This window comes from Artibeus jamaicensis, unplaced genomic scaffold (genome assembly GCF_021234435.1).
Source record: "Artibeus jamaicensis isolate MK-2021 breed Jamaican fruit bat unplaced genomic scaffold, CSHL_Jam_final contig_444, whole genome shotgun sequence".
Taxonomy (NCBI): Eukaryota; Metazoa; Chordata; class Mammalia; order Chiroptera; family Phyllostomidae; genus Artibeus; species Artibeus jamaicensis.
In genome coordinates this window covers 926,854-933,949 of record NW_026521831.1, presented here as the reverse complement: position 1 = coordinate 933,949, position 7,096 = coordinate 926,854, and the positions used below count along the sequence as shown (strand labels likewise).

The 7,096-nt window shown below is 55.8% G+C and overlaps 1 protein-coding gene across 1 annotated transcript; it reads right to left on the bottom strand.

Moving 5' to 3' along the window:
- Positions 1 to 621: 621 nt before the first annotated feature.
- Positions 622 to 6,176, bottom strand: ATP5MJ (ATP synthase membrane subunit j). Its single transcript, XM_037164288.2, has 4 exons — positions 6,086 to 6,176; positions 2,815 to 2,938; positions 2,098 to 2,121; positions 622 to 783 (listed from the first exon to the last, which is right to left on the bottom strand). Exons 2-4 carry the CDS (start codon positions 2,936 to 2,938, stop codon positions 749 to 751), a joined length of 183 nt encoding a protein of 60 aa, XP_037020183.1. The 5' UTR covers positions 6,086 to 6,176; the 3' UTR covers positions 622 to 748.
- Positions 6,177 to 7,096: the final 920 nt, after the last annotated feature.

Genomic DNA, 7,096 nt, shown 5'->3' with positions numbered 1-7,096 from the left:
CCAGACCCCTAGTGACCAGCAAAGAGCCAGGTCTCAAACTGGTCTCATCTGCTGGCAAGCTTACTGCTCAGAATGGTTTTTAACACACACATGTCTAGGGATCTGGTCATTGCTGTGGTTGGTGATGAGTCCCATGCAGCATCAGTTGTTATTAGCCAAACTGAAGGACTATCAGTTGACCTTGGACTTCCTGAGGAAGTCTCCCGGAGCGTGCACCGCCCCCATCCCCACCGAGGGGTCTGAGTGGCCCCCCCAGAAAGAAAGCATGTTAGCTGAAACATCGTGCTTGTCCACGACCCCCGCCCGTTTTCGCGACCCTGGTTAGACTGTACACGTCACTGTCTCCACTTTCCATGGAGATAACAGAGGCTCGGGGGTCACCAGGGCGAGGAGGAGGACCCCCGAGTAAAAATATTTACTGACACTGAGCATCTGGTGGGTGAGCACCCAGACCAGACCCCGCTGCTACGGTAACCAAAGTGTCGGTGCCCCAGCCCCTCGGGATGGGTAAGGACGGGCGGGTGGGCCGGCCAGCGAGAGTCCGACCCCGCCTGCTGTGCACAAGGGCGCCTCGGGTGGACAGGCACACGGCACGGCGGAGGAACACCGAGCAGACCGGGGTGTCTCACAGGTGCATTTATTCAGCCAGCACGGAAGTGGAGCTCCCACAACGCAGCGTGCCCGTGTCTAACAGCTCCGACACACAGCCCGGTGACGCTCCGCCCGCTGCACACTCGGGTCCTGCTGCTTAGTGGTGCCCGTGGGCAGGCGCGGGACTCGAACCTTTGGAAAGAAGCGAAACAGAGACCGGGCTTAGGATGAACAGACCAGCAGAGCCGGGTCGCCGTGAGCACCAGCGGGGCACGGGGGGGGGGGGGGGGGGCAGTGCTCACTGGTCTGAAGAAGTTTACAGAGCTGCCTCCACCCGGGCCCTGGGGAGCCGGAGGGTGGAGGGGGTGGTGGCGGGGAAACGCCGCCCCCCAACGGTGAGGGGCAGCTCGGGGTGAGCGGGCTCAGACAGCCAGTTTCCCGGTCACCCGGGGAACAGGGGGAAGAGCCGTCCAGCGCTGCTTCTCCACCACCACCCCGGGCTGCCCCACCCACGGCCTCGCTGCCGACTGACCGATCCCTAGCTCGCCTGCAAGCAGGGCTCCCACTCGGCCTACGGGGGTGAGCGGTGGCTTTCAACATCCAGGCCACAAGCAGCAGAACTTCACGCTCAGAAATATCACCACTGCGCCTTCTACTGGGTTGGCCAAAAAGCCTTCAGTTTTCCCATCAAATAAGAGACACCTTTGTCATTTTCACCAATAACTTTATCGATATGGATGTTTTGAGCATGTCGGCTCTCTCCCGCTACTGGCTTCTAGTGGGGAGGGGCTGGAGGTGCTGCTAAACACCTTCCTGCGCACAGACAGCCCCACGGCCAGGAATTACTTGGCCAAAATGTCAACAGCACCGAGAAACTTTGTAAACCGCTTGTGACACGTTTGATCAGTCCCAGCACCTTCTTCCCTACGCTTAAAAAAATTTTTGCGTTTCAGTTATGTTTTTACCTTTCTTCAAATAATAAAGCATAATGTGTTGGAAATGTTGCATTATCTTCTTCCATCTTTACTATTAAAATGGCTATATGAAAATTCACCAATTTTGGTAACTTTTTTTTTTTTTTTAACGAGAGATGGGAAGAGAAGGAGAAAGGGAGAGAAACATCGATCAATTGGCTGCCTCTCGCATGCGCCCACTAGAGACCCAGCCTGCAACGAGACATGTGCCTTGACTGGGAATCAAACTGGCGACCCTTTGGTTTGCAGGCTGGTGCTCAGTCCACTGAGCCACACCACCCAGGGTGAATTTTTTTTTAAAATGCACACTGATATGACAGCTGTCACAACACAGTCTAACAAAATTGTTTTGAATGAAGCTGAAAACAGCCGAGTGCCACGAGAGCTGTTGTGTGGAAAGGCCCTACCGGACCTTCGGGCCAGCCCAGCGCACTGACTGCATCGGAGTGGGCGCCCATTCAGGGCACTGACCTGCCTGCATCAGTGCGACGGTGTTTTCCCTCCCCACCCACTTAAAAAGCAAAAACCTTACCTTTCAAGGCTTTACTTCTTTTATCTAAAATACAAAGAAAGGAAAATTGGTCACATCAGTCCTTTATAAAAAGCCCTCAGACAGCCCACTGTGGAAGTCAGCTCCTGGCAGGGAAGCTCCCGGCTGCTACAGGAAGCTTTCAGAAAACAGGGCTTCCTACGTCTCATGGCCAAGAGGTCAAATTTCTACCACACATGTTCCGTGAGCAGCTAAACAGTTTCCCCACATCGGAAAGGCCCTCTACTCCCCACCACACCCCAGAGTCCAGGGGTGCGATTCAAAGTCTCCTTTCTCTCCTCTTTTTGGCCAATTGCTTATTCATACAGGATTGGGCCCCATCTCTGCTCCACTGAGAACCAAATGGCCACCCTGCTGCAACTTTCAATACAACTGCTTCCAGCGTTCAGCAAGGCGGAAGAGGAACAGTAAAACAACGGGCGTCCCAGGAGTGTCCATGTGTCCTTGCCATGGCTTCACCCCCAGAGTCTAGTCTGCAGCTCTTAAAACTAAGCACAGCTGCTATGCTTCTGAAATAACCACTGTCACACCCAGGAAAAGCCACAATTCCCCGACCCTCCAGTCTTCCCCCAATCTCCCCAGCGGCCTCCTAACGTCTCCCGGCTGGCGTGTGCCCCCACCGTCTCAGCGATGCACCAGACTCCTGCCGAAAGGACTCACTCCCTCCCTGGCCTCCAGTGGGTCAGGCGCGGGACTCACCAGCGCTCCTGATTTTGTAAATGATGAGGCTCATCAGCCCCATTCCCACCCAGATCTCCTGGTAAACCTGGGTGTAGTAGGGCTTCATGGGGACCCAGACATTTTTCACGAGGCTCTGAAACATCTGCAAAGGAACACAGCAATCAACATTAACACAACTGTGGCTTTACACTGAACTGGAGGGGACGCCCCTGTTCATTAAGTTCACCTGATCCCCCCCGACTGCGCTGCAGGGACCCGCTGACACCAGATATGACTCCGACACCTGCACCCACACGGGGCCCCTGCTTGTGGCTCTGCGAGTGCCACCCCCTCTCGATGCCCCCACCTTGGCCACCACAGCACTCAATCAACCCTCGCTTCTCAAGCCTGCGCCACCCTGCAGTGCAAGGAACCTCGCACCCCCGAGGGCTGCCCTCCACTGATGGTGCCCCAGGTCACTCTCACAGCATTTAAGCTGAGACCTCGTCTGTCCTGCTTAAACGGACAGACGGACATTTCTATCCACCACCCTGCTAGGGGCTGTCGGCATGGCATTTAAAGCTGGAAAAGAGCAGGGCCAGGGCGTGGGGGTTCCCTGTGGGCTGAGGCGCAGGCTCGGCTGCACCTTGGTGCTGCTTTGAACCTCAGCCCTACTGAGGCTGGACCACATGTAAAAGTGTGATGTGCTGAAAGTGTGCGTTGTGGTGGGGACTTTGTGCAGGTGTGTGCTGTGAAGGGATCCGCCCTGTGTGGCAATCGACACGCCCACTACCCCACCGCCCGTCTCTCGGTGATAGGACACAGCACAGGCCGTTAACCGCAGTCGCCACGTTTCACGCATGCACCCCAGCCTACAAGCCCACTACCAAACATGGCACAGCGGCAGGCGCCAAGGCTCGCCACACAGCTTATTTCGTGAATAAAAATGTTTACCGATCACTGAGCTTGACCAGTAAAAGCCGTCAATTTCTGCACTTCCGGTTCACCTTTACGTGCAGGTCTCAAAGCAATGCTTTCTTCACGCTCATGATTTACTACCAGCTCTAAGGGGCACACACCCACCTTCATCTCCTCGAGCCTCACAGCACCAGGTCTGCCCCCTACAGCCATTCCAACTGCTGTCAGGAGTCCTGGGTCCGCGGCCTCCCCATTTTGCATGAAAACACCCCTGTGCTTCCCTGGTGATGCAGCCTCACACCTTCGTGAGTTCTGGCCCCCCAACCAACCATGGAAGCCCGGGTCCTGCCTTCACTGCTCGTTCGTTCAGCAGCAGTGACCTGAGCCTGCACTAGGCAGCGGCCCACACACCGGGACACTGGGGTCAGAGTGCATGTGGAGGGTGGGGGCGTCAGGAAGAAGGCTGGGACCTGCCCAGACCCTAGCTCCAGCTCTGCCACTCCCCAGCTAAGTTAAGCTGTCTCAGGTTCCACATCTGCAAATAGAGCCCCAAACAGTGCCCGCCTCAAAGGGCTGTTGGGAAGATGGGTTCCTCCACGCCCAGTGTTCAGTGTTTGGCGTCCTCTGTTGTGCGCTTCTTACATAAAATGCCACGGCTGCACTAGGGAAGGGGAGGCGGGCCAGGCTACTGAGGGCCTTGGAGGGCACAGTCAAGACTCAAGATCCCAGCTCTTACTCTAAGAACGCCATGTAGATTTGCCAGCATTCACAAAGTGCTTCCTACCCTTTGCCTCCTGCACTGCTTCCCACCCCTACAAGTAAGAACTCGGAGCAGGTTGTCTGCCATCACCCACACTGCTCTTTGAGAATCAGCCCCCAGGCCTGGCTTCCAGCTCTTCCCAGGAGAGCTTGGAGCTTTACCCTTGCAGGAGGTGGCCCTGTCCTCCTCCCGGAAGCCCACAGTCCCTGTCCTCAGATGGAACCCAGATGCTCTGCCAGCATGAGGCTCCAAGAGACCAACAACCTTCTTGAGAAGGAGCCTGAGGGGATCCTAACAGGACCGAGGCCGCATGTGGAAGCCTGGGAAGGGCGGAGCTCAGAGGCTCAGAGTGCAGGCCTCCTCCTGCTCCCACCCAGCAGTGAGTGGGGAGGGAGGTGCTCCAGGAAACCAAGGGGCCAGAAGCCTGGAATCCTGGGCTGTGTTGGAACCAGGTCTGCCTGCTCTGCTCTCGACCTTGGGCAAGTTCCTGAAGCTGTGGTTTCAAAAGTTTTCCTTTCTATGAAAAAGGGCTGCCTCCTCCTAGGTATCAAACCCAGCCTAGTGCCTGGCATGGAGTGAGAAGTCAGTAAATAATCAGAGCGGTCCTTTATGGAGCTGAGCTCAACAAATCTGATTACAATAGGAGGGCGTAGAGAAGCAGCTCTCAGAGAGGCTGGAGTGGAGGCGTGGGGGCCCTCTGAGGGAGGCCCGGTGCTGATCTGGAGGGTGCAGAGAAGGTGGGCAAGAAGGGACCAAAGACACGCCCACTGTCCTGGAGTTTTGCTCAGGACCAGGGGCCCTGGCATCGTCCACTCACCTACAGTCATCCTGACTGCTATCCCTATACTGCAAACTTACCTTTCCCTGGGGCCTTTCCTTTTAACTAAAGCTGCCGTACTGGACTGAACAAGTGACATGTTCTCAACGTCTAACACAGTGAGGCCCCTATTTTCCCCGTCTAAGTCCCCTCTGGCCCACATTTCCCGGCTCTGTGTGCGGGTTTTACAGCACCACAAGCCCATTCTACTCAAAGACCAACCGGGTGTGTGTCTGTTTCAGTCTGCAGAGGTTTTGGTACCTTAACAGCAAACCGCTCTCTGACTGACTTCACTGGAGGGGACGTCTGACCCCTTGCATCCCAGGCCGGGGCTCACAAGCCAAGTTCGACCCCGTTTCGGTCGTTTCCCCTCCCCGATGGCATACACACAGTTCCACCAGGACACAAATGTGTTGCGGGGACTTAAGAGACTCGGCGGGGGGTGGTGGGCCGGGGAAGGTGCTAAACGCGAGTAACGGTTCGTGCTTGGACTCTGGCTCCTCACTGGCCGTGGCGTGACCTCGGCTCGGCGGCTCCCCATCAAAGGGGGACGGGGGCAGCTGCCGCCCACTAACCCTAACCCCTGGACCGGCTTCTGCAGTTTCGCGAGCCGGGGCGGAAAAATTTGCGCAGGCAGCGGAGGGGCTGGGCCCCAAGGTCAGCGGGGCGGGGGGCTTCCGTACTGCTGGGGAGGGTCCCGCTCGCCGCCGGCTCTCTCGGCGGACACAATCAGGCCCAGGCCTCCACCAGCCATTGTCCCATCCCCCACCGTCCCCGATGCCGGAACCGAGCACCGGCCCGATTCCGGCACTCACCTCGTCGGAGGACCAACGGCCCAGGTTGCTCCAACCAGTACAAGCAACGAGCCGGGAAGGTCACCGAATGCGCAGGCGCCGCGCAGGGCCTGCCGGGAAGGCGGAAGGAGGGGCGGGTGCCCAGAGCCGAAACACTTCCCAGGCCGCGGCTGCGCACTACAGCGCCCCCAGCGGCCGTTCTGATGCCGCATGCTTGAAGGCTGACCGCCGGGAAGGGGCTTGGGTGGCTGTAAGAAAATAGTAACAAGCCCTCGGGGTTTGGGGATTTGTCTGGGACGCGGGAGTTTCAGTGCTGAAACCGGAAAGGGCCTGGATAAAGCGGATGAGTAGGTCAACCTGAAAAAGGGACTGTCTTTACTTGCTCAGCTAAAGCTTGAGAAATTGAGTCCTCCATCTCTGTGGTTTTCTTGCCATTTCTCTTTGGACTATTAACATTTTAAAAACATTTTATTGATTATGCCATTACCATTGTCCTATTTCCCCCTTCATTCCCCTCCCCCCTGCACACCCCCTCCCCCACCATTCCCCCCTTTAGTTTATGACCATGTCTCAAGCTCTTTAGATTCTATATTTTCCATACTATTCTTGCCCTCCCCCCTATCTATTTTCTGTGTACCATCTATGCTTCTTATTTTCTGTACCTTCTCCCCCCTTCTCCTCCTCCCACTCCCCTGTTGCTAACTCTCCATGAGATCTTCATTTCTATGGTTCCACTCCTGATCTAGCTGTCCTCTTCGTTTGCTTTTGTTTTAGGTGTGGTTGTTAATAACTGTGAGTTTGCTGTCCTTTCACTGTTCATATTCTTTATCTTCTTTTTCTTAGATAAGTCCCTTTAACATTTCATATAATAAGGGCTTGGTGATGATGAACACCTTGAATCTGATCTTCTCTGAGAAGCACTTTATCTGCCCTTCCGTTCTAAATGAAAGCTTTGCTGGATAGATCAATCTTGGTTGTAGTCTTTGGATCATGACTTGGAATACTTCTTTCCAGCCCCTTCTTGCCTGGAAG

Bases quoted from the DNA above. Each gene is read 5' to 3' on its own strand.
- ATP5MJ (XM_037164288.2), bottom strand. From the start codon at position 2,938: ATGTTTCAGAGCCTCGTGAAAAATGTCTGGGTCCCCATGAAGCCCTAC. The intron at 2,122-2,814 runs GTGAGTCCCGCG...TTTGTATTTTAG, and splicing joins TTACAAAATCAGGAGCGCTG to ATAAAAGAAGTAAAGCCTTG. The intron at 784-2,097 runs GTAAGGTTTTTG...TTCTTTCCAAAG, and splicing joins AAGAAGTAAAGCCTTGAAAG to GTTCGAGTCCCGCGCCTGCC.